Here is a 27,034-nt window from a genome sequence, read left to right on the forward strand (position 1 = left end):
TTGTGCTTGATTCTGCCAAGAAGTTTTTGTAAGATCCTTATAAGAAAGAGTCTCAGAAAATATTGCTTTTTGGTATAAAATCAACTTCAGGCAGATTCCAGCAGTTGCAAGAAGGCTTTTGAGTATTGCTTTCAAATGCTAACAAAATTGACGTTTTCATCAACAAATATTTGTTGAGGACCTAATAAATACCAGGTATTCAGTAAATCGGGCCTGTGTGGCTTCCAATCTTGTCAATCATATTGGACAGCTAAACTCAAACATAAAAATATAGACAGCCAAACCAGTCTATACCAGGAGCAATACACAAGACAGAAAAAAATCATTGCTTGAAGGAAAGATAAATGGGGTTATTAGAGCTAGCTACTTAAGAGTTGACTCTTGAGCTATACCATAAAAGATTAATATGACAAGAATACAAAGAGAAGGGCATCTCCACTGGGGAAATGGGGCCAGCAAAGATACAAGGCTCACATGTGTACTGAGGATTAATGAGCAGATATATTTGATGTGGTGAGAAACTATTTGTAGGGACTAACTGGACATAAATTTAAGAAAAAAATGGTTGGACATAATTCTCACAAAGACAAGAACACCAGATGAAAGATAAAATAGTAAAGAGGGGCCATCCAGGTTTGTGGGTAGGTAGAAAAAAATGCAGTGATTTAGAACAATCTAGTGTTGTACAAAGCATGAATTGAGGCTAAAATATGAGAAAAGATGAAAAATATTAGAATAGTCTAGGTCAGGGATGTTGAAACCCTTGAAATAAAAATAAAACATATTATTCACAGAAAATGCTGAGTCAAGAATGGGTAGATTGGTTAATACAGTACAAAGTTGATTTGGAAAGAGGACCCTGTTTAGACAGATAATTTTTACATAAAAAATTCCTAATAGCCAATCTAGTTGAAGAGCCCATTGTTTAGCAGTGATAGTAAAGATGGAGACAATATGTGATGAATGATGCTAGGAGTAGGGTGGATGTTTCAATTGTGATGAACAAATAAAGAGAACAGAAGAAAATTAATGATATGTGGCATAACTTCACAGAAGGACAAGAGCAGCTGACCGAGTCTGTTGGGTTTTCTTGAATAATCTGCTTCCTCAAACTTCCTGATGACCTAACATTCATGCCAGACATCAAGGTTGCTTCTGCCGTTTGAAGATCCATGGTCTGTCATGGAAAATTAAACTTAAGTTGTTGGAAACTCAACCTCCAGATGGGAAAATATTGTAATTGTAAGAAAGTCCTCCAGATAGTTTTCAATAGCATTGTCTGTCTGATGCTATTACTAAAAAAAAAATCTGAGGGATTAAATGTAACAAAAATGGAGCAAGTATGACACTAGCTTAGAATTGCTCTCATGATCTTCTAATACAAATTATATTATTAAATCATTATGTAATGTGGATAAATTAGTTCATAACAATAGTGTTTGCTAATGCTTACTTTGTACTGGGCCCTGCCTCTGAAATTTATACTTACTTTATAATTCAAGATACTATTACTTTCATCCTCACTCTATATAGATAAAAAATGAGAATTTTCACTTGGACTGGTTTGCCGAGGATATGAGCTGGACAGTTTTGCACTATTATCTATGGCAAGGAGCTGCTATGTCTATCACAGACACAAATTTTAGTGAAGCTCCTTTATTTGAGAATTTAGTATGGCAGGTCATTCTACTGCTAAAACAAAAACACGTGGATGGATTCTGAACATATGTATGCATGCTTATATGTATACTGCATACCTACATACCCAAATTAGTGTGAAGAAAAATGCTATTGATATACATCTATAACCAAATCTATGAAATGTTGCAGAATTGAAATTCCTATTCTAGATTTCTGACAGTTCCAGCCAGTTTTTCAGAGAGTTGATGATTTCAAAAACTCATAACAGAAAGTAGCATTGGTATGGGTGGAATTGTGCATGCCAACTACTTGAGAGTTACAAAGAAAGAGAATCATAACCTTGAGGGCAGCCTGGACAAAGTTTAGTCAGACATTGTCTCAAAAACAAAAATACACAAAAGAGTTAGGGTTAAGATACACATTTACCTAGCAAATGTGAGGTCCTAGACTTAATCCTCAGAATCATACATGCACACACATGCTCATGTATGCATGCATGTATGCATGCACACATGAACACACACACACAAAGACTCAGCCTCCTTAATTTCTATATACACACTATTAGAGCAAAATAAAGTCTGTTTATAGGAAGTTCAGAAATATTGTCAAGCTTAATTAGATGTAATGTAGTTTTATTAGCTATCAAAATTATGTAAAGACAAACTAATGTGTAATTAATTCTTTCATTGTCATAATATTGCAGTTTTAATGATTACATTGTGACCATAATAATACAGTGAATATTTTCATTAGTGAGTAACTAGTTATATGGTTTTCTATTACAATCTGCCCACAGAAAGTAAGTTATTAATGCCCCCATTTTCCCATACTGATGACCACAGTGTTGAAATCAATATGATGGCCACAGGGAAAATTGCAAAGTGACATAAAAGGAACAACAAAGCTACAACCATGAACAGCTCATTCAGCACATGCCTGAGGAAATTCCAAGATGGAGAATAAATAAGAAATTAATATTCTCACAAGAAGTTCTAGTTTACAAGGTTTCCTCAAGTATAATTTCCCTCTTTTATTTTTTGGTGGCTTTACATCCCCAATTCTTTCCTAAGACAGTTTCCATGGTATAAAATATTCAATAGCCTAGGCTCTGAAAAATATCTTCAGCAGTTTTCACCATACGGAGAATTAAATTAAAATCCTATGAAGCCATTTCTGAGGAAGTTTTTACTTGTTCACTTTAAGAGTTGTATATCAAGAAGTAATGAACTGGGTGATTCTTCCACAAAATGATGGAGAGTGGAGGAAAGTTATTAGAGCCAAATCCATGGGAAGTGTGACTAGATGGTGATGATGGAAACAGTGATAGGCTTCTGCAGGACAATCACAATAACGACAGCCATAATAGTAACACCTATCTTTGATTTCTGGGCATTTTGCATGTTATAAGATTTGTGAAAGAAATGAATGGATAAGGAGGTTCAAATTTGAAATTTCAATGTAGCTCATGGTTGATGGTCAATTTTCTGAATGTAAAGATATCTATATGTATATACATATGCACATGTATATAGACATGTACATGTATATACATATGTATGTGTATATACATATCTATATACATAGATATGGTGTATATGTATATATATGTATTTTTCATATATATATCCCTTATACAAATAAGTGTACAAATGTATTCATTTTTTAGGGATTAGACATATTTTCCCATCCTACAGAAACAGAATTGAATATTTTATATAGAATAGGTCTCAAATGCTGGTATGTGTAAGACACACCTGCAGAACTGTTTAAACACAGATAGATTTGGTGGCTTCATTTCCAGAGAGGATCCATCTATAGGCTGAACAGCTACATGAAAACCTTCCAAAAATTCTGAAACAGCTTGTCCACAGAGCACATCAAGAAACAGCAGCAGTTGTCCCTCAATTCAATGTCAGGAAGTCACAAAGGCCTGTAAATATGATACTAGCCAAGGATTCTGCACATGATGTAAGTAAAGCTTTAGCACAAGTGATAATATATTGAGAAAGTTGTTACAATTTACCACAATGTTGGACTCATCTTAGGCTTTCTTTCCCTCCTTCTATTCTTTTTTCTTTCTCTCCTTTCTTTCTCTTTTCTTTCTTTCTTTTTCTTTCTTTCTTTCTTTCTTTCTTTCTTTCTTTCTTTCTTTCTTTCTTTCTTTGTCTCTTTCTTTTTCTTTCCTTCTTCCTTTCTTTCTTTCCTTCCTTCCTTCTTTCCTTCCTTCTTTTCTTCTTTCCCTTCCTTTTTCTCTTCTCTTTCACCCTCTTTGCCCTCTTCCTTCCTCATTTGCTCCTTCCATTCATTTTATTTATTCCTTTTTTCTATTCTTCCTACCACCAACCGCTCAAAGTTTCTTCATTAAAATCTTTGGTCCACAATGGAGACTATATAGTTAACAATAGAGATTCTCCAGTTATATATGGAATCTAAAAAGCTAAGTCAGGAAACATATTAACAACTGCTTTTTTGTTTTTGTTTTTTTTTCTTTTTTAGTTTTGGAATAAAACTATGGTAATTCAATGTGATTCTCCCAGTAATCAGGATCTGTGATAGCAGTTTATCTCTACAAATACAGAAAAGAATGAAATGCTGCTGTTTTACTATTGTACAAAGAAATGCTGGAGGGAAGTGCTGGGACACAGGTAACTACAGATTCCTAGTTCTTAATGAATGTAGCTTTTCATATTGAAGGAAAACATTAGCCAACCCATTCTGCCAGCAAGCTTGCTTCCTGCCCCACAAGTGGCCACCACTCAAGGGAGAGTTTTTGGTCTTATCATAACCCAGGTTAGCCCTCCTATAAGCTACTGCCTAGGGGAGGGTCTGTTTTGTTTCAAACAAACCAATCAAGAGCCTAGGCCAGTCTGCCATCCTGAGGGGGACCACCCTGGAGAGGGTCCTGCCTGCTTCAAACACACCAATCATGATCTGACAGACTGACTGAAGGGAGGAAAACAAGGCATTGGGCATGGGAGAGAGGATAGAGGGAACATAAAACAATAACCAAGACCACAAGATAGGCCAACCAGTTGCCATGTCCCACTGCTAGTCTTCTGAGTGGCCTTTACATTCTCTTTACTGAATAAACTCTTTAATAAAAATGTGCTTATTTTATGTCTGGCTATATCTTCGATACTACCAGAGAACAAGGACTCACCACCCTAGGATACTATACATCAATATTAATGAGTTAACCATCTGAAAGAGCCCCATGTCATTTACTCAACCAGAGTAGTGACTGATTCCTATATGCTATGCATTCTCCTGAAGGCTGATACATCCCTGGGCCTATAAACTCCTGCTCTCATGGCATTTGTAGCCTCATGGAGAAGAGTGACAAAAGTGAACTCCAGCAAGTTAGTCCAAAATAAGTGATATAAAGAAATGTGAAATGTGCTAAGCAGTTGAGGGGTGGTATGGTAGAAGGTATTTTCAGGAAAGGGCTCTCTGATAAGGTAACATTTGATTTAAGATCTAATGAAATGGAGAAGAAAAACCATTTTAGATAAGTGGAGGAAATCCAGAAATATTGAATTATAGAATATGTTTTCTTCAAAACAGGAAGATGATTCATCTTCTGTATTTATCATAAGCATTACTTAAGCTAACATATTAATGAACTCATATCCTAGACAGACTCCAGGCTTATAGAAAAATATACCATCTTGATTCTTTATCAGGTCTGTGAGGGGCACAGGTGAAATTTCTAGTTCGCAGGCTGTTGGATACTGAGGCAAGTTTGGACCTTGGCACAATGTTTGTTTTCTTTTGCAAGAAAATATCTTGGTTTGCTGAACTTCCTTGTGGTCAATCTAATTTTGTTCTGCCTTGGCAGATTGTCTCAACTCTTTCCATTTCCTACCTACTGACATCCTGAAGAGCATGATTTATAAGTATTAAAAATGAGGTGAAACCAGATTCAAAGAACCTGACAACACATGTCAGAACCTCCAAAGAGTTCCCACTGAAGTTAAAGAATGCTTCACAATCTAGGACAATGTCTGACACCTACTTAGCACCCAGGGAATATGCTGGCAAAGCATGCTTGCAAAAGACTTGAATGAAATACATTTCTGTGATGCCTATTCCAACCCAAAATAAAAATTCCCTCCTAAATAGAAGAGCTTGGTGTGAGTTTATGTGGCTGAGGACGTTTGGGCCTAATGTTAGTATACAGGATGTTTCCTATCTAATATGAGAAATCATGGCAGCTGCTTGCCAAGTTCTTAATAGGGAAAGCTGCTAGTTTTGCATTCTTGAAAGCCCTTATTTGCATAGACCCTTTATAGAAGGCATATTTAAGTAATGGAAACATTATCTGATCACCGACTGTCTCTTGTGCTAGAAAGTTCTACGGTTTGTGATTCTTTTTTTTTTTTAGAAATGTGGATGTGCTGACAACAAAATTAACTTCTTCAAAGGACTGAGAATTGCCTACTCTCATCATCCTGCTCACTATAATTTACATGACGAAATGAGACTGTTATTTTCATCGGGGTGATCGGCAAAATCATAAAATGATGTGTATTTTGGGAAAGGCTAATTAACTCTCCTTAGTCCCACTGAGGTTTAGCTATGACTAGACGCATTGCAAATATCATAGAGGTGTTCACATCTAGCTTTAGTAACCATTGAAAGACATTCCTAGGGTTTGAAAGAAGTCTTGAGAACTAGAGTGATCATGACAGTTGAAATCAAACAAGTCTCTGAGATAAAATCAGGTATGTATTCTTTTGCCAAACTGTGTTTTGTGTCAAATAGTAAGGAAGAAGTTTAGAGTGGGAGCCAAAACTAATGAATTACAGATATACGCAACACAGAATCCATTTCTGTTCCATTTTTGCCACAAACATTAACTAATATTGATCAAGCTGTTTGACACAAAAGTTTGCCTTAACATAAAATCAACATCTGAAGTGAGAGCCACATTTCCTAGACAATTGCCAGCACCTTGTGCCACACTTGTAAATAATGGGCTTCTCCTGTTGAGCACCATCTGCTTAATACTGAAAAAAATGTTCATCCTAATTAAGAAATTCTCCTAATTACTTAATATTTATTGAACATCCACAATGGGCTTGGCAGAACATGCATAAGAAACAAATTTTCTGCCATTAAGAATCCACCTGCTAAAAAAATATGAACAACCAGTTTTATAGCCATTACTGTGTTTAGCATATTTATTGTTTCTTTGCAGATAACAGAGTTTTACAAATGGTTAACTACTGGAAGGGTCTTCTTTCATTATTAAGGTGGAATGGTAAGCTATCAGATGAATTATGATGTAAACAATAAGAAATAAAAAGGAGATTTATTATGATTGTCCAGAAGCAAAAGTGGAATTTATTCCAATGATGGAAGGAAAATTAATGTACTTTTAAATAAAACAATGTGTATTTACTATGGACTTGCAGATTCAGATGTCAGGAACAGAGGAGAAAGATAGTATAAGTTGTAAAAATGTCACCTTGAAAAGCAGCTCTTCTTTTTTTTTTTGTCAGTCCTGGGCTTGAGCTCAGGGCTTGAGCACTGTCCTTGGACTTTCTCAAGGCTAGAGCTCTACCACTTGAGCCTCAGCACTACTTCCGGCTTTTTTCTATGTATGTGGTACCAAGGAATCGAACCCGGGTCTTCGTGCGTGCTAGGCAAGCACTTTAACAAGTAGGCCAAACTCCTGGCCTAGTATATTGCATATACCACCAGAATATATGTGCCTCCTCAATATCCAAGTGTTCTTTATAATATTCATCTCATTGAAATGATACTAATGTTTTTGGCTAATAAATAATGGTCAAAAATTTACTCCCACCTAGAAATATTAAGGCAAATTTTCAACTCTTTTTGGCAGTCACCAACTGTATCCCACTCATTTCTCTCCAATCAATAGAAGTTTGAATAAAATTTCACAAATTCACTATTTAAAACTGTGTACAGGGGCCAGGAGTTTGGCCTAATAGTAGAGTGCTTGCCTAGCACGCACGATTTGATTCCTTGGTACCACACACATAGAAAAAAAGCTGGAAGTGGTGCTCTGGCTCAAGTGGTAGAGCTCTAGCCTCAAGAAAAAGTCTAAAGACAGTGCTCAGGCCCTGAGTTCAAGCCCCATGACTGGCACAAAAAAACTGTATATAGTCATCTTGGAGGAGAATTAATGGCTTATTTATATTAGGGAACACATTCTATCTATCTATCTATCTATCTATCTATCTATCTATCTATCTATCTAGCAATAAATAAGCCAGGTGCTGGTGGCTCACACCTGAAATCCTAGCTACTTGGGAGGCTGAGATTTGAGAATTGTGGTCCAGACCAGCCAGGCAAGAAACTCCCTGTCAGACTCTTTCTTCAATGAACCAGTCAAAAACAAAACAAAACAAAACAAAAAAACAGAAGTGAAGTTGTGGCTCAGTGGTAGAACTCTAGCTTTGAGTGAAAAAAGTTCCTGGACAGCACCCTGGCTCTGAGTTCAAGCCCCATGACCAACAACACACAAAAAATATGAACAAGGAGAGAATATGTGTTTGCTCCAATTATTGAATAATATGATGACTTCTTTCCATAGTACAGATCCTAATCATTTGTCTTATTTCACCTTGGTGCCATATTTCTCGAAGATCACCTGTCCACTCAGCAAATGTCTCACTCAGTGTTTCTGCCTTTGTTTCCCACTCTTTTCTTCAAATTATATGCTTCCTTCTTCATAAGGAAAATATACAATACATGATAAAGAATAACTGGCTCTGGCATAATATTACTTTTATTTTTGCCATCCTTTTCATGGTTTTTCATAAACTAGCCAAGCAAAGCCCTGATGGAATTGCTCCAAGAAATAGCTCCTGTGATAGGCAGCAAACACAATCAGTCAGACAATGGAAATATTATTGTATATCTAGAAGCCACAGATGCACTACTTAGATAACCACCTCGCCTGGATAATTCAGGCAAAATAAAAATTACATATCAGCAGTGGCAGTGCCGTGATGACAGCAGTAGTTGAACAGTGTCAATCTGAACTTTAAATGAGTATAATTTGAAGGAAAGTCATAACAGAGAAAAAGTGAATGGCTCATAACCTGTCAGGGTAATAAATACCTAATGAAAAAAATTGTAAAGCAAAAAGTAAGCTGAACGTAAAATCAAATGTTGATTCTTCATGCAAAAGTCAGAGAACAGAATGTTTTGTCCCTCTGTCTAGGAAGATAAAGCATGGCTTCCTTATAAGTTAATGAGCAACACCATCTGTTCTGATTGCAGGAGAAAAAGAACTTAAGAAAAAATAAAGAATGGCTTGACAAAGCTGCTATAGGATTTACACAGAAGGTTGAAACATTCCTCACCATTAAAGTATCACAACGAAAATAATTCAAATGTTCGCACAATATTACATCAGTGGAATGACGATTACAGGAACAAATGCTTCGAGAAATAATTGACTATGACTCTTGACATCTTAGAATATTTCTCTATTATACCATATTGGTTCTCCAAATTGTAGTCCCAAAGCCAGCAAGGACAGCATTCTTTAGAAATCTTATAGAAATGAAAAACTCCCAGCTTCAGGTCACAAGCACTAATTCAGAAATTCTTGGGATGCACCTATGTTCAATCAACTCTTCAGGTAATTATGATGCAGTCTATGTTTGAGAACCACAGTTCTGCCAGCTAAACAAGAAAGAATATCCTCCTGTCTCTACAAGACAGCAAGGAAATTAGCCAATGTAGTTAACTCTTTAAAAATAAAAACTGGTTCATACACTCAAGAATAAAAATCAGTTATATCATTCTCTTGAGTGAATAAAAGTTCTCTGTAAAAAACAGCACTTTCATCGTAGTACCATTTTGTGGAACAAATTGCTTTAAACTAGAGAGTAAATTATACTGTTTGTCAAAATTTGTATTTTGTTTGTTCATTTCTTTTCACTTATTTTTGCCAGTATGCGGCTTGAACTCAGGGCCTGGGCACTGTCCTTGGATTTTCCCAAGGGTAGTGTTCTACCACTTAAGCCACAGCACCACTTTCAGCTTTTTCTGTATATGTGGTACCGAGGAATCAAACACGGGCTTCATGCATACCAGGTAGGAATTCCACCAATCTGCTCCTGAATCCATTATTTTTTCACTTTAAAGTTACTCTGGTAAATCCCATAAGACAGTTTTTACAACATTGAATCAATTTCTTATTTATTAAATTGTTTTCCATCCCTAGACCATTAAATCAGCAATACTGAGCATCTCTTATACATCATATACTATTCTAGATACTTGGGCTATATCACTGATGAGAACAGAGAAGTCTTTCCCTAAAGATCTTAAATCTCAGTGGAAGAGACACACAAAATGCAGTGCACAATAATATAAACAAGTGTATTGTACAGAATATTAGGAGATAAAAATATCATAGTATGTGGGGGGGAAGTAAAACAATAAGAGGTATTGGTAATGCTGGGTATGTGAGTCACATAGTTCAATGTTAAGTACATCACGGTAGCCTCATATAGCAGGTAAAAACTAAAAATTCTGGAAGGAATTGGCCCTGTAGTGCTTGGGGAGGAAGACAGTGTTCTGACTATGAACCAACACAAATATTCCCCCAAAGTAAGTATGCCCAGTACTTATATATCTACAGCAAAATGAGCACAAAAATATATCTTTTTTTTGCCAGTCATGGGCTGGAGCTCAGGGCCTGAGCACTGTCCTTGGACTTTCTCAAGGCTAGAGCTCTACCACTTGAGCCACAGCACCACTTCCGGCTTTTTTCTATGTATGTGGTACCGAGGAATCGAACCCGGGTCTTCATGCATGCTAGGCAAGCACTTTAACCACTAGGCCAAACTCCTGGCCCGAAATATACTCTTTATCTGATGTAACTATAACCTCTCTGTATCTCATCTTTCTAATAACAATAAAAAATTCATGAAAGGAAAGAAACAGGAAGGAAGGAAGGAAGGAAGGAAGGAAGGAAGGAAGGAAGGAAGGAAGGAAGGAAGGAAGGAAAGAAGGAAGGAAGGAAGGAAGGAAGGAAGAGAGAGAGAGAGAAAGAAAGAAAGAAAGAAAGAAAGAAAGAAAGAAAGAAAGAAAGAAAGAAAGAAAAAGAAAGAAAGAAGGAAAAGGCTGGCCAGAGAGAAAACAGGAGACCAGGTACTATGGGAGTCACTGAAAGTCATTGTGAAAACTTGTGCTTTTACTCTGCAGAAAACTAAAGGCCACATTTCAGTGTTTGGAGCAGAACAGTGACATGATGTGATTGTTTTTCAAAGAAATGCTTTCATTAATTTTCTTCCAAGTCTATATACAAATTCATCAGCTAATTAATGCATCGAGTTGAGAAGACCTTGATGAATTTTCTTATCTTTATGTGCATCATGAAGTTATTTTAGAATATGTTCACTATAGCAGCTCAATTTCTCTGTTATCAAAAAAAAAGGATTCAAATTAAGAGACAATGAAAAGAGATGGTCAGTAAAACTGAGATGTAATTACTAAGAATATTAGTTCTCCTTTCCATAGGTCTCTCCTTTTGCCTTCTGTGGTAGTGCTTCTATTTGCCTCCTAAGGCTCAAAGTGGAACTTTAGGTTTTAGTGCTAGGATTTGTTGATTTCACCCGGCAGCTGACAGCTAACAGAATTGCGAGAGAAGTTTTGGAATCAGCTTCACCACTGAAGAGAAACGAAAATGGAAACCTGCATGAGGAATGGCTCTGTCAGTGAGTTATTACAAACACAGCACCCAGTCACAAAAGCCAAGTGAAGGTAATAGAATTGCCAACCTTTGGGTAAGATAGAGCAAGGGTGGTCTCTCTGAATAGAACTGTGGAAACTTTTCTATCAGAATCCAATTCTAGAACTTGCCTCTTGCACATTTCTATGACTTTTCTCCACAAACTAAAATTATTCTGAAATTCTCAAGTTTTTCAACAAATGATAAAGGAATTTTTTAATTTAAAAAAGTATAAGATGGTATTTTTATTATTTATTTATTTATTCATTCATTCATCCAAAAAATGTATATTGGATGCTGGCAAGAGTTAATTACTATATTATGGTGCTTAGAAACCCATTGGTGTGCTTATAAACCACCTACAAAGTGTAATAACAATAAACAACAATATTGGAAAGTGTTTTTGTCCCTATTTCCCTCTTCCCACCCCTCCCAACCTTTCAAATAAAATCCTAGAACATTCTGTTTTGGTTTGTTTTGCTTTTCCCCAGGAGAAAATATGAACTCTATGTAGAGATCTTCCAGAGGCTTCATGAAAGTGTTACTATCCTACTTGTTTACAAGTATGGATTGCATTGACACATGCTGTGATTGAGGAAGTATGGTTTGGGCCAAGAGAAGTAAAAAAAGCAGAGGAATGGCCTTACTGGCGGTCACTTGTGTGAGAGGAAAAGTGTCCACTCATAGTAGAAATGACAGAAGATGAAAAATAAGCTATTGCTTATTGTTGAGGTCAACTCAAGTGACCCTGTAATATCCCTGGGTTATTTGTCTGAAAGAGATAGAGAGAAAACAGAATTTTTATTTGATGTTTTAGTGACAAATCACCAAGACACTAGTTTTGAGGAAAAATATAGAAATGGACACAATTATTGGCTTCAAGAAGTATATTACCTGTGAAAGAATATTTTCTTGAATGTTTAAAGACTTTTGAACCCCAACATTATGGCTTAAGGTCACTAAATCTGGAGCCAATAGCACTTTACCAGGACCAATGGAAAACAGCTATTCTTCATTTATGTATTTCACTTAATCAGAAAATAATTAAATGCTACCTTGTCCTTTTATTCAAAGCATATAAAACAGCAAAATTCAAATATGTATCCACTTATTAACAGCATTGGCCTGTTACCTTGTAAACAATGAAAACTCTCATGCCCTGTCTCAAAGCAGTAAGGTCAGTAATTTGTATATCACTTTCTCTCCACCCCTATCCCCCAGCAGTACAAAGTCAATCCAGAAAACATTTCTAGACATCTTACAACATTTGAGATGATTTCAAGGTATATCAACATGGCTACTTACCAACTAAAACTCTAGAAGTCCAGATAGAAGTAATACAGGATAAAAAAATACTTTTTAAATAATTTTTTAAAAGAATCAAGGTATCTGAGCACCAGTAATCCTAGCTAGTCAGGAAGCTGAGATCTGAGGATTGCAGTTGGGGCAGGAAAGTTCTTTAGACTCTCATCTCCAATTAACACATCAAAAAGTGGGAAATGGAAAGACAGAAAAAATCATAGTAAGTGAAATAAGCCAGACTCAAAGGAACATAGGCCCAAGAGAATCCCTCATTTGTCATAATCAGTAGAAACCTTGGGCTCTCCTAACAGAGAACAATAGAACAACATCTAGAGACATTAGGCCAAATAGTATGACACTAAATGAAAGGACCTCCAGGAGAAGGAAACAAAAACCATACAATGAGTGACAGTAGTCCTTAATATACTATGTTATTCTCATGTCTTTTGCCATCCCTTGGTTATCTCATTACTGTTACAATATTTCACCTTGTTATCTGATATATTTTATATATGCTTAATTGGTTATTTGAAATTCGATAGGGAAGGGGGAAATCAAGATAAGCAGGAGGAGGGTGGGAGGGAAATGGGGACCATGTCATGAGAAAGGGTATCAATGTTTGTGAAGTAATGCACCTTCTATTTGGTGAATATAATGTAACCCTTCTATTAATCACAATAAAAATTATTTAAAAAAGTGGGAGTGGAGCTGTGACTCAAGTGGTAGAGTAGTAGCTCAACAAAAAAGCTGAGGGATACTGCCATTCAAGCTTAGGACTGACACACATCCTCAAAAGTATCATGATATACAAGAATAGAGGGAAAGAAATTGTTTCTATCTCATACATATTGAGAGAAAAGTAAGTAGTCTTAATTTTATTTTTTATTGTAATTAATAAAAGGGTTACAGTTCTATTTGCCAAATAGAAGGTACATTACTTTACACACTGATACCCCTTCTCATGTTTTTGCCCCCATTTACCTCACCCCACCCCCTCCCCTCATCTTGTTTCCCTCCCTTCCCTTTCCTATTTCAAATAAACAAATAATCATATATACAACATACCAAGGTAAGATACACAATCATGAAGAGAGGAATATGGTCAACAAAACAAAGAATGAGCAGAAAGAGAGAAGGAAGGAAGGAAAAGGAAGGGAAGGGAAGGGAAGGGAGAAATATAAATTATGAAAAGACAGGGGTAAATTAACTATAGAAGTAAATTCCATAACAATTAAATATGCTTTAAAGTCTGCATAAAATGTCACAGTTTTGGCCTATTTTAACAAGACTAGAAATTTAAGGTATGCTTGCCTTTGAAATTTGCATACTTGCTGGGCGCTGGTAGCTCATGCTTATATGCCTACTCAGGAGGCTGAGATCTGAGGATTGCTGTTCAAAGCCAGCCCAGTCACTAAAGTCTGTGAGACTCTCATCTATTAACCACCAGAAAACTGGAAGTGGCTCTGTGGCTCAAGAGGTAGGGCAGTAGCCTTGTGCTGAACAGCAGAGGGTCAGCGCCCAGGCCCATGGTTCAAGTCTTATGACTTGAGATGTGTGCGGAGATATGCGCATGCTTCACAAAATTTAAGTGCCTGAACATTAAGGAATTTGCTCAGTCTAAATGTCTTTTGGAACTTTCTAGACAGTATAATCTCTCTCTCCCTCCCTCCCTCCCTCCCTCCCTCCCTCCCTCCCTCCCTCCCTCCCTCCCTCCCTCCCTCCCTCCCTCTCTCTCTCTCTCTCTCTCTCTCTCTCTCTCTCTCTCTCTCTCTCTCTCTCTCTCTCTCTCCCCTCCCATTTTTCTCTTTCTCCCTCACTCTATGTCCACCCACATTGTGTGTGTGTGTGTGTGTGTTTCCACATTCTCTAGCCCAGGAACCTTATATCCCTAAATTGGATTGATTCAAGGCTTGATTTACAGTCATCATCAGTGGTCTTCTCAGATTTCCTATTAAAAATATGGCCAATAAGTCTGAGATGTTGCACTTGTCTTAATCCGAAACTAAGCTATTTCGTCACATATATCACAGTTTTTATCTTGTGTGTGTGAGTAGGAGGGTGCACAGTTGTGTTTTTAAACACATGAAATATGCATATGGATGGATTGATAAATTGTAATAATCCCTTGTATCCATTATTAAAACAGACCTGTTGACATTGAATAGTTAGCACATGTATATTAGAGAGCACAGGCATTATGTAGGTCACTGGATTCCTTCATAAATACTGGCAAAAATGAAGTCTATTGTTCCTCCATGCTTGTTAGCATGTAAACAGTGTCTTGGGTGCCATGTTATGCTTTTTGAATCAGGAATCTGACAGGTTTGCCCATGACTGCTGTGTACATGTTGTTCTTGTCAAATATATCATCTGAGATGGAAACATGAAATTATTTTATTCAGTGGTATGTCAGTGATGCTTCTGAAAATGTTCTTGAGGCTGTGCTTGCAAATATAGCCTTCAAAAACAAAACAACAAAAAAGAATGTTTTCTTTAATACTATGTCCTGTCTTTTAAATCTACTTTGCCTACTTTTTCTTGTCCAAGTTTTCCTGAGATTAGGAGCTATATATTCAAAGGTAGAAAACACTAGATTTTCATGTGCACAGAATGCAGTATACTTTTGTGTCCGTGAATCTTAGAGTAGTAGAGTTGTTTTGTGTTGATTTTATGTTTGTGTCCCTCCTCCATGACACACTGTGATTGTTGACAACACAATTGTTGCCTGAATACTGGTAGTAGGGAGAGGGCAGCTATTCAAAATAAGCTGAGAATACTCGAATAAGTCTCTACCTTCCTCTACACACCTGTCTACTCCATCTAGAAACTACAAAGCTTTTGCAAATTGAACGGATGTGGAGAGATGTGAGTCACTTTACTCTTCACAGTCAATCATGTAGCAGCAAGAGAAACTTTCAAAATGACCCAGTCGAAATAGCAAATCCTGGGCTGCACTTGAAACCCTTCCTAGATTATAAAACTGTCATCGCAGACAGCACGAAGGGATGGCATGTCAGTGATTTCTTTCTCTCCTTAAGATTGAGTAGGAATGGATGAAGCACGATGACAAATATGAGCCAGTATAGAGAATTTGATATTTACAAATCAGCCTTCTGTTTCCTCGGTATTTTTTTGAAAGTGACTCATGCATCACACTTCCTAAATGGTCCTCAGCAATGATTCCTTCTTCGCTCCTCTTCACCTGAGGCAGAGACATCTTGAAACACTGATCTATTTGCTGCTAACTTCCATTAATTTCATTCATCCCTGAAGGGGGAGCCACTTTGGTGCCAGCTAATTAAGACCTATTTAGAGCAGCTCAGAGTCCTTTATCTGCCTAGAATTAGCTTTGCTCTTTTAATGGAGACTATAGCTTTCTCAATTATTCTTTGATTAAATAATGTATCTACATTTGCCAACTTATTTCTGAAGTGGGATGCAAGCTGCAATTGTCTACTTGCTACGAGGCAGGCATTACACTGCATGTTGGCTCTCCATGCATCTTCAAGGAAGGAGCAATTCCTTCGTATGTGTGTATGCTGGGCGCATAACCACATTCTTCAATGCTGCATGTGGTAGTATATACACTCTTAGCCCAACAGCCACCTCTAAGGTTTTCAGTGTTAAGATATGTGAATGTAAATGCATACTAAGCAGGCTAATCTTACTGATACACTCCAATCATTCAATGGGGGTAAAAAGATCCATTTTGGTTAGATTCTTTGAAATCAAAGACAGTTCATTCCAAAGGTCTTAAGAAGGACTGAAAAGTTCTACAGAATTCCTAATTCTAGTTTTGCAAAAGCATCTTTGGTAAGTGAAACTATAAAGGCAAACATTGTCCCAAAGACCTAGAATTCCAAAGGAAATTGGGTCTTAGAAGATTAACAAAGGGCAATCAGCTTTCTCTTTCTGTTCTTCTAGTCCTCTCTGCAAGGTCACATTCTCTAATTCATAAGCTAAGTAATTTTAGACAGGAACTAATAAAATAAAAAAAAACTTTCATTTGGTTTGAGGAAGTATTTCAATATATTTACTTATGAAAGTCTAGATTTATTCTAAGTTTCTAAGTTTCATTGTGAACACATTTCTCCTACTTCATGTTTTCTCAATGAGGAATCCTATAAGAGAAAAATGAAAGCACTGAAAAATGCAGATGGTTACTTTAAATAGAAAGGTTATAGTTTCTAAAGATGACTTTGACAGTTTGAGGAAGCAAGCTGAGAAGAACATTTTTCTTTGAGGTACTCCATTTTTCTATCATGAATCATCTTAGGTACCCATGACATAATTTTTAAAAATTCTATAAATTATACCTAATAATGGTGACATGATCTTTTGATTAAAATTCTCCTGTTAAAAATGACTACTTGGTGACAGTACAATGATAAATTCAGGCAAGCCAAACAAAATATCTTTACATCTATGTAAAATTAAATGGACATTTCTTCTTTCCGGACTCTCATGCCTAAAACTATATGTACCAATTACTTTACTTCTAATTATTTAGGGGAAAATATTAGGGGATTGTATAACAAAACCCCACTGTGAATTTAAACCTACAAGGAATGTATGATCACATAAAACATCTTCTTTGGTGGACAGTAATTTACATGCTTGTAGTAGTGACAGAGCCTATCACTACTGTTATTCTGAGATTGTTGCTGCCCTTGAGCAAGTGGGTGAAAAATAATAAGTTGAATAGTAACACTGATGTTGCTGGGATAAAGCATGGGATAAAGAAGTAACAGGTTGGGCACAGTGGCCCTAGCCTGAAATTCTTGCTACTTGAGAGACAGCGATCTGGAGGATAAGAGTTTGAGAAGAGCTTGGGCATAAACTTGAGACTACGGTATAGGTGTATGTGTTTGTTATACCAGATATGTGGGAAAGTGTAAAAAGGGTGATTATGGTCTAGACCACTCTACTCATGGAGATTGTCTCCAAAACAATCAGTGCCAAAAGGGACAATAGGGTGGCTTGAGTGGTACAGCACTTTCTTAACAAGTACAAGGCCCTGACTTCAAAGCCAGTAGTGCCAAAAAGAAAAAAAAAGACAAGGAAATAAAATAGATGTAAAGCAGGTGAGGTAAAGTAAAAGCCTGATTTTCCTCCCTGAATTTTAAAAAGTTGTACAAAGGGGTGAACATTCAATATGTCAGTTTATAAATTCAATTCAACTTGGTCAGTCTCATCCTTTTATTCTTCCTTTTCACTTTCAACCCCACCCCTCCTTGTAATTTTCCTAGTTTCAAAGAATAGCTTTGGAATGCATGGCTACATTCTTATCTCCTTTCTTTTTTTCTGAATAATAACTGAACATTTTTATTCAGACCTATAATAACTTTATATTTATATAGTATACATAAATTACATTATTATATTCTGTCTACTAATAAGGCTAAGAAACAAAAATCAACCCATTAATATCATCTCAGATCTGTTTACTTGAAATAGGGAAGGGAAGGGGGAGAATGAGATGACTGGAAGGGGGTGGGGGAGGGTAAGGGGGACAAAGATGAGAAGATTGAGAATCCACCCACTACATGACAAATATAACTGTTATACATTATCCTAACAATAAATACCATATAAAATAAAATAAAATAAAAAAGAATCAAGGAGGGACAATGCCCAGGCCCAGAGTTCAAGCCCCACAATTGACCAAAATCAAATAAACAACAACAAAAGAAGAATCAAGGTTTTCTGGGAAAATGTCTGAATCTAGAAATATCTGAATGAGGATATATACAACAAAAGCCTGGAAGATCTTGCAGTACCGGGAAGCATAGACACTATTCAAGTCTATCAACACATCAGACAGATATAGCACCAATATTGACCAAAAGTTCTCACTGGTGAAAATAGGACAGTGTAATAGTTTGATCATAAGGATATATTTTAAATAAGTCATACAGCTTAACATGGAAAAATTAACAGTGAAAAATTTACAGTCCAAGTTGGAGGGTATTAGGAAACAAATGCAATAAAATCGGTAAATGAAAAGAGTAATACTATCTTTTATCTTGTGGGCAGCAAAATGGTTAATGGGGACAGTTTATCATACAGAGAACATTAACTAATAAATAAAAAGAAATGATGAAATGCCTTCATAAATGTATACAATGACTATTAATGATTTTTTAGCACCAAAAGTAAGCAAACTAGTCACTGATGAAATGTACAGTAAAATTAAGAAAATACTGTTGGTTTTACATTAGATTTTGTTTATTTATTTAATCATTTATATATTTTGCCAGTCCTGGGACTAGCACTCAGGATCTGAGCACTGTCCTTGGGCTTTCTCAAGGTGTGCACTCCACCACTTGAGGCATAGCACCACTTCTGGCTTTTTTCTATATATGTGGTATTGAGGAATCAAACCCAGGGCTTTGTGCATGCTGGGCAAGTACTCTACTGCTATGGCCCCGCTCCTATCCTCTTACTGCTGTTTTTAAAATTAAAGTCTTACTTAATTAACAGAATTAAATTTCAGAGATGTTCATGAAAACATTTGTCAATGAAATGAAACCATTCCTGGTATTTGCATCAAAATAATACTTGGGCTGGGAACCACTGCCTTATCTGTATAACCCTAGCTACTCAGGAGGCTGAGATCTGAGGAACAGGGTTCAAAGACAGGCTGGGCACTAAAGTCTATGAGACTCTCCAGGCATGGTGGTTCGCCTAGCTACTCATGAGGCTGAGATCTGAGGATCAAGGTTCAAAGCCAGCCTGGGCACAAAAGGACCTGAGACTCTTATCTCCAATTAGCCTCTAGAAAATGGGAAATGGGGCTTGGCTCAAGGTTAGGGTGGTAGCCTTGAGCTGAAGAGCTCAGGGACAGTGCCAGGCCAAGATAAAACCCCATAACTCACAAAGTCTGTGAGACTCTTATCTCCAGGTAAACACCAGAAAACCGGAAGTGGTACTTTGGCTCAAAGGTTAGGGCTGAAGCCTTGCACTGAAGAGCTCAGGACAGCACCCAGGCCCAGAGTGAAAACGCCAAGACCAACAAACACAAACAACAAAAACCAAACAAACAAAACATACTTGTGAAGGGAAAAAGAAATAGTGCACTCAAGAAAAGAAATTGAACATGAGTTAATAATTACTCAAATTGAACAGGTGCTAAAATAGAAGTTACTCCATTAGCCTTTGCTTTAGATGTTCCATGTTTTCTTCAGAAAATATTTTAGAAGACACTATTGTTGGAAATAGCATCAATGAATACCATAGTACCATGAGATATCCTTAAACAATACACATTTACTACATTTACAGTTAGAGTTAAGCTTATGACTCAAACCCTAAAGTTGAAGTTATTTTGACCATCCTTACATTGCCTCCTAAGAAGGTTCTCATATACTCTGCTCACTGTTAAAACACAGTTTCATTCTGTCTGATTATATACTCAGAAAAGACACCAGTCATGAAAGAGAATTAGTGGGAAAACAGCCAGCAAGGATGCATTAAAAAATCACACTGACCTTTTTAAAATAAACTTTTATTTTGGTAATTCTATCATTCAAATGATATCTGCACATTACATTTGCCAAATGAAAAAAATCATCATATAATTTTTCAATCTACAGCTTTTCTCATCACAGCTTCCCCTAATTGTTTTCTCCTTGCCCTTATGCAGTGTACACAAAAAGCCACGTGATGCATATGTATAGAAACAAACAAACACCATGCTAATTTCTTAGCTGATTCTAGGGTTTATGGACACCCTAAGGATAACCCTAATCAAATACCAAATTTGTCTAACGAACTGTATTGCTACTGAGAGGCTAGAAGTTTCCAAAACCCTTTGAGAATGGCCCCTTTTATATAAAATAGTGCCACAAGTGAGCATATTTCTTTGGTATGCCAGACCCATTCTACTTATTTCCTTTCTATCTAGACAGCTAATGTTACACTGATTCAAATGTAACTTTTGGTATTCTTCTTAAAAACTCAAATAATTGCCAAGACTCATCCCATGACTTTTTTTTCTGTCTTGTACTTCACATGAAGCAATGTATTTCCACTCAAAAGTAGAAAATTCTAAGTTTAAGTCGAAAGCCAACTCACATTATTAGTAGGAGACTTGATCTACCTAAGATTTAAAATTTATTAGCAGGAAAATTACATATGGAGACATCAGAAAAGATTTCTGTTCAAATATATACTGCAATATAGTTAAAAGTTTATATCTCACCACATTGAATAGTGCATGATATACACTTTGAGGAGATAGGAATGTTGATATTATGGCTATAACTGAATTATAATTTTATAATTATAATTTAAGCAAAATTCACAAATAACTATAAACGTTAACTACTGGTTTCAATATGTTCTTCTAACAGTTGTTTATTAGAGCTAAATGTATCAACAAAGAACTAGCTGATTTTAATTTTGCTTCTTTCCCTTGTACTGAGTATATTACTAAAGGTAAAGAAAATGACAAGTGACAGAATGGTAGTAGAGTGAGAAAGACTGAAAAAGGAACAAAGAGAGGACATTGGAGAGAGCAGTGAAAGGGTGGGAATGAGGTGAGCATCCCTGCATAAAAGAAAGGGGGGAGAGCATTTTAAAGAATGGTACAGAAAGCTAATACAATAAGAAATGCAAAGTGGTTTTTTGGATAATTGAGTGAAGGGTATTTATACTTCATTTCTCTCCAAGATTCCAATTGCTCATGATTTCTTTTTTGCTAGTCCTGGGCTTGAGCTCAGGGACTGAGCACTGTCCTTGGACTTTCTCAAGGCTACAGCTCTACCACTTGAGCCTCAGCACCACTTCCAGCTTTTTTCTATGTATGTGGCACTGAGGAATTGAACCCGGGTCTTCGTGCATGTTAGGCAAGCACTCTACTACTAGGCCAAACTCCCGGCCCCTCCAACTGCTCATGATTTTAAGTAATGTGTAATTTCAATATGGTATTATATTTTACAAGTTAGATATCAAGTTGTGGTATTCAAAAATCTCAGGGTCTATTTACATGGAAAAAGCTATGAAATCTTATTAGAGAATCTATAGCCTGCTACACCTGCTGTCTCAAAGTTTTCACACAATTTCTAGAGGAGTTAAGGTTAACCCATAATCCTAAAGTTCCTTTGCATTTCTACGTTTTGAAGTAGAAATGTGTAGACTTCCTCTTTCAGCTGGAATCCAATTTGATCAATAGTGAGCTGAGCTATACAGAAAAGGTCTAAAGATATTGTGGAGAAGCACCCAGCCTTTCTTGGAGCCTTGAGCCAATTAAAATAGAGAGAACAGAAGGCAGTGTAGGTGGAATTAGTGGGATCTAGTTGCTCGCTCATCAACTCATCATAATAGTAAGAAACATGTATAGTTATCATTATATATATGTATATATATATATATATAACTCTGTTCATTTTATAGCTGGCAATAAGACTCTTAAAAGATTTAGCATAAAAGACAATAAGGCTGCTGTGGAGAGGACTCACCTGTCTTTCCCAGTTTCCTTCTTAAAAATTCCATCACAGTAACTCATACGCTTCTCTGTGGTCACATAAATTTGGGCGTTCGGATACACTTCAACCGTCTTCTTCAACATATTGTAAACGACGCCATTGCCATCCTTCCTCATGTTGCGAAAAGGGCCCCAAATGACATAAATCGTGGTGTTTGCTTCTTTGAAAAAATAGTCAGGGTTTTTTAGTAAAAGAGGAACACTGGTATGAGACACAACCCGGATCATAGTCATGTGGCCAACATCTTCTTCAAAACCCTTGGTGGGGGCATTGTTCATTCTCCAAATGCAAGATGATTGATCAATCTCATTTCCCACCTTCTGTCCAGCCATCTGACCTGAGTTGGACACAATGGCACAAAGGTCACAGTCCAGTTGCAAAGGCTGAAAAACAAAAATGAGGAAGAGGGCAGGTAGTAAATTTGGCCTCGTCAAGCTGTTTCCTCTGGGAAAAAATAAAATGTCCAATTCAGTGTGACTGGCAAACAGGGGCTTATCTAAATACACATACAAGTTGGATAACCTGTATCAGAGACTGTGGGTTCCAGTTAGCAATATGCTTCCATTACAAAAGCAAATTCATACTGTTGAAAAATTGTTTCATATTTTTATTCTCATCAGTTGACTCAAAATTAGATGGGAAAGGAGTTGTTTGTTTTCCACTCTAAATGATGAATTTTTAAATTTAAAATTGTAGCTTTAAATGAAATTGGCAAACATAGAAAGACTTGATCTCTGTAATCAAGTTGGTAGCAATGGAAGAGATGCAAAAAAAATGAATTCAGGCATCAATTCCATATATAGTTATAGCTAATAAAAAAAGTGTGAAGATTTCTGCAGATTCAGGCTCTAAAGATTTTCTGAAACCAGAACTGTTTACAACGAAAAAATGCTAGGCTACAAAAACATTACACAGAGACTTAAAAACTTTTCCAAGTCACCATTTTATAGATCTTCACATTTACATTAATTCTAAGTGAATAAGGGAACACCTCACTTAAGAACTCAGCAAAACCACATTCACAGCCTCTCTCTCCTGTGGTACTAGCTTTATTTTACTTGTTGAGTTGAGTTTACTTGTTGAGTTTACTAATTTATTGCTTACTTATACCTGTCCTTTATAAAATAAATTCTGTAAGAACTATATCTTATCTTCTTTTTAACCTCACTCCCTAGAGATCCCTGAAATACATTATAAGCTCAACTGGTTAAAGTAAGGCATGAAAGAAACGGAATAAAAATAATTTATTAGGACTCTCAGCACTGAATTTAATACTGTGAAAGAAATGGACTTTTCTAATTAATTTAGAATAATTGTTGATCTAGATGAAAGGAGAAAAGCAATCTCAAGGAAAGGAGAAAAGCAATCTCAAGGAAACATATCAACATAATAGCAGGCTCGGTTGGTTGCAATCTACATTGATAAACTGAGAGATAAAGTACCTCAGCAAAGTCACTGAGACAAATATTTCCTACCTGTGATAGATAACTGCAGTATTTATTATATTAATGTCCTACTACGTAGCAGGAACACTTTCAAGAGTTTCAATTCACTAGGGCCTGGGAGTTTGGCCTACTGGTAGAGTGCTTGCCTAGCATGCAAAGATTCCTTGGTACCACATTCTTTGGTGCTGTGGCTCAAGTGGTAGAGCTCTAGCCTTGAGAAAGCCCAAGGACAGTGCTCAGGCCCGAGTTCAAGTCCCACAACAGGCATATATATTTTTTTTTTCAAAAAAAGCTCCTACCACAATAGAGTCTATGTTCAAGTTCTTGTGAAGTAATAAAGTATACAGCATCTTCAACAATACTGTTTAAGAGTGATCAGTTGTGTGTGTGTGTGGCGTGGCAGGGGTGATTATTAAGAGGCTTTGCTTAGAAAACATTTAAGAACCCTGAGTATGCTTGGTAAGTGCTCTACCACTGAAACATATCCTCAGTGCAATATATGAATTGTTTTAAAGTTCTTCTGCCAAAGAAGCTGCCTTCACCGCTACTGCCCTGAGGATTCTGAAATAAGATAAACAGCAAATATCCTAGGCTTTATGTTAGAATAGTTTTACTCCAGGGGTGAGTAATATTAGACCCCTTGGAAATAGGAACCCAGATGTTGGTGCTACAGTCTATGATGATAAAGAGAATTGACAGTGGGAAAATAGAGGCACAAAAAGCTGGTTCTGGGGGTGAGACACTGACCTATATCATTTTAGGAAACATTCTTCCCATTTTCAACATAGACTAACAAGCATTACACATGATATTCTCCAAAGTCAGAGGTGCAAATTGTTGCCTACTTTACATTGTGTGTGTGTGTGTGTGTGTGTGTGTGTGTGTGTGTGTGTGTGTGTGTGAGATATGGCACACTCCAATTCATCACCAAGGTGCATTTGGTACTTTACTGGATAATAAAACAATATTTGGGGGCTAGCCTCTGTAATATTTAAAACACCACAAACTAAAGAAAAAAGTGGTTTCAACGAATTCTTTCCATAAAATATAACAAACTGCACTGGATTTCCCAGTGATTAGAGTGAATTAGCTGGTTTTGCTGTAACAAAGCTTCATTTAGCTAATAAGAATCAGCATACTGGTCTCATTTGACAATTGAAACCTCTGAATGTGATCCATTAAGACATCACAATCTGTTTTGTGACAATATATTGGGGATGTCGCATCTGTGCAGCTTATGAGGTCAGCCACTGACTACTTGAGGACACACAGGGAGAACATCTCTTGTTTATGTGACAAACAGGTAATTGGGAAGAGGGATAGAAATGTAACAGCTTTGGGTAAATAGTCTCCTTCTTTTGACAATTTTTGGGCTACACTGTCTGTCACCTTGACTACCCTCAAGACACAATCACAGATGTGTACATGGTCACAATCTAACTTCCTGAAAGAGGTATCAGGACACTTGGCTGAATTCAATGACTGCTCTACTTGCTATGTAGTTATATGGACCATTTTGAAAGTATGGCAGGAACATAAGGCCATATTAAGAAATTATTCCTAATCAAAGTCGGAATGTCCATAGGACAAAAAGAGCTAGCAAAATCCCAGGGTACACATTTATATGTTTAACCATTGGCACCTTGAAAGTACTGCAAACCATAATAAAGCAAAAAATACTCAGGCATAGAAGAGTGGTTTGATTGAAGAGATTGAAGAGCTGCCTTTTCTAGTTATCTCTGTTTTTTTTTTTTTTTCATTAGCTTTGTTGTCACATATTTGACCTCAACTGTCTTGGTTAAATGCCTTGCTGTTTCTTGAACTTATATTTGATTTGGGGGGTCTTACTTGAAAAATATATTAAATACATTTCATGGGTCTGTTCTGCCCCAGTAAAAAATGGTTCTCTTTCTAGATTGAGTAATTGAATTTTTTAAGACCTTTGTTACAGCCAGAAAAAGACTGGTTGAAAATCTCTGGTTCCAAGTTGTCAAGTTCTGTCTTAATTTTGAAATTTCTTCTTCACTTGAGTTACTCCCTTTTTATTTACTTTCATGAGAATACTTGTCTTCTGGATCTTGTGACTTGTACATTCTAATGAAATCAACCCAGATACATCTCAATAGATGAATGGATAAAGAAAATGTGGTATATACATACACAATGGCATTCTATGCTTCCATCAGAAATGATATTGCAACATTTGTAAGGAAATGGAAAGAATTGGAAAAATATATAAAATTATTTTAAGTGAAGTAACCAAAGCCAAAGAAACATAGAATGCATGATTTCCCTAATTTGTGGTAATTACAATGTACCTATAAATCTACACATAAACAAAACAAATGGTAAAAGACAAAAAGTTACACTTGCACATGATAAATTATATAGGACTCTAAACATTCACACAGTGAGAACAAAGGAGGAGATTCTTAGGAGAGGATCACAAAGGTTCAATAGTTATGTGCATATGATCACATCAAATGAGGTTTATTGAAATGAACTCCAAGAAATGGAAATAAGAGAGTTTTTTTGTTATTTTGTTCTCTCCTCTGTCACTGTCCTTGATTTCTGTACATTGTGTCTTGTGTATAAGATTATCTGTTTAGGGGATTATAAGAGGGAGCACAGAGCAGCGGAATAAAGGATGAACAAATGCAGCAGTGATATTCACTAGCTATTATGTTTAAAATGAACTATATAATTAGTGGGGGAGTGTGACATTTCAAAAATAAAAATACTTGTGGGGGGAGGGTAATGGGGGCCAAGACATGTGAAAAGGTATCAATGTATGTGAATTAATGCACCTTCTATCTGGCAAATATCATGTAACCCTTCTATTATTACAATAAAAATAATATAAAAAAATTAAAAAAATAAAAATACTAATTACCTGACCCATAACACCATAAGCCCTCTACATATCATCTTTATAATAAAAATAAATAAATATGAAAACATCAAAAATAAAAACAATCAACTTGGAAGAGGAAATAATTTGGTTACATCTAGAAAAGAAATCATGTTAAGTGAAGTAAGCCTGGCTCACAAGTGGCACATGTTTTTTTATATGTGAAGGCTAGATCTAAACTACAAATATGTACAATAACATATACAGGCCTCTATGCATATACACACAAACTGACTACAGGATGGCATATGTAAGGGAGGAATTCAAAGTGATAAGTATTTTAAACAACGAATGGAATGTTCATAAAAATGAATGCCAGGACTTGGAATGTAGCTTAGAGCTAGAGTAATTGCCTAGCATGCATGAAGCCCTGGGTTTGATTCAACCATATCACATAATCAAAAAAGGCCAGAGTGGGGATGTGGCACAAGTGGTAGAGTGCTAAAGCAGCACTTGAACAAAAGAAGCTTGGGGACAGGGCCTAGGCCCTGAGCTCAAGCCTCAGGACTGGCAAAAAAAAATA

The 27,034-nt window shown here is 36.5% G+C and overlaps 1 protein-coding gene across 1 annotated transcript in view; it reads right to left on the bottom strand.

The window, feature by feature from the left end:
* St6galnac3 (ST6 N-acetylgalactosaminide alpha-2,6-sialyltransferase 3) overlaps positions 1 to 27,034 on the bottom strand; it is a 328,618-nt gene that overhangs the window by 196,564 nt on the left and 105,020 nt on the right. Inside the window, exon 2 of the mRNA XM_090333713.1 lies at positions 22,129 to 22,538. Coding sequence (XP_090189839.1) covers positions 22,129 to 22,487 — 359 coding nt within the window. The 5' untranslated portion in view covers positions 22,488 to 22,538. The remainder of the gene's footprint in view (positions 1 to 22,128; positions 22,539 to 27,034) is intronic.

Source organism: Megascapheus bottae, chromosome 6 (assembly GCF_031878675.1).
Source record: "Megascapheus bottae isolate mThoBot1 chromosome 6, mThoBot2.hap1, whole genome shotgun sequence".
NCBI lineage: Eukaryota > Metazoa > Chordata > Mammalia > Rodentia > Geomyidae > Megascapheus > Megascapheus bottae.